At 39.9% G+C, this 621-nt stretch overlaps 1 protein-coding gene across 1 annotated transcript in view; it reads right to left on the reverse strand.

Moving 5' to 3' along the window:
- The window catches only part of LOC119585258, a gene marked incomplete in the record, with an annotated part of 14,895 nt that overhangs the window by 11,635 nt on the left and 2,639 nt on the right, over window positions 1–621 (reverse strand). Inside the window, 1 exon segment of the mRNA XM_037933926.1 lies at window positions 184–435. Coding sequence (XP_037789854.1) covers window positions 184–435 — 252 coding nt within the window.

A 621-nucleotide genomic window follows, 5' to 3' on the forward strand; every position in this document is an offset into this window, starting at 1 on the left:
AAAATTCCCATATACTACTGCAAGGCAATAACAGCAGATAGTCTACAATAAATAGTACATAACGATTGCAGATTACTGAAAAGAATGAAACAATACCACTCTACCACAACAAGACAGCGACATTTCAACCTTGCTTCTCTATAACATTAAGTTTGTCTAATATCTCATACTTAGGGGGCTTACCCATTCCTTCCATCTTGACAGCCCACTCTCTATCTCCTAGCCCCATGTCTCCCTCACAAGGCTGCACATCACACGGAAGGACCCAAAGGAACGTGGCCACAACCAATACCCCAAACATGATGGAGGCGATGAAACAAGCCCGACGTGCTGGAGACATGGGCGTTGGCGTCCAGATGGTGATTGGGGTGTCCAAGACAGTCTTGAGATCGGCATCGTTGTTGTTCAGGAGTCTATACTCATTCCCATGGCCCCCTACAAGCAAGACATCATGATTGATTGACTTAATATATAATAATTTATGTAATAACAATCTATGTACAATAGAAATGTATTAAGCAACCATGCAAAGTAAACTTTTCCATCCATTATTTATTTTGGGAAAAATTCTTCAGAACATTAAAAGAAAAAATAAGACATACATTCTCAAACTGTCAGTAT

The sequence above is a fragment of the Penaeus monodon genome, chromosome 19, assembly GCF_015228065.2.
Source record: "Penaeus monodon isolate SGIC_2016 chromosome 19, NSTDA_Pmon_1, whole genome shotgun sequence".
In the NCBI taxonomy this organism is placed as follows: Eukaryota; Metazoa; Arthropoda; class Malacostraca; order Decapoda; family Penaeidae; genus Penaeus; species Penaeus monodon.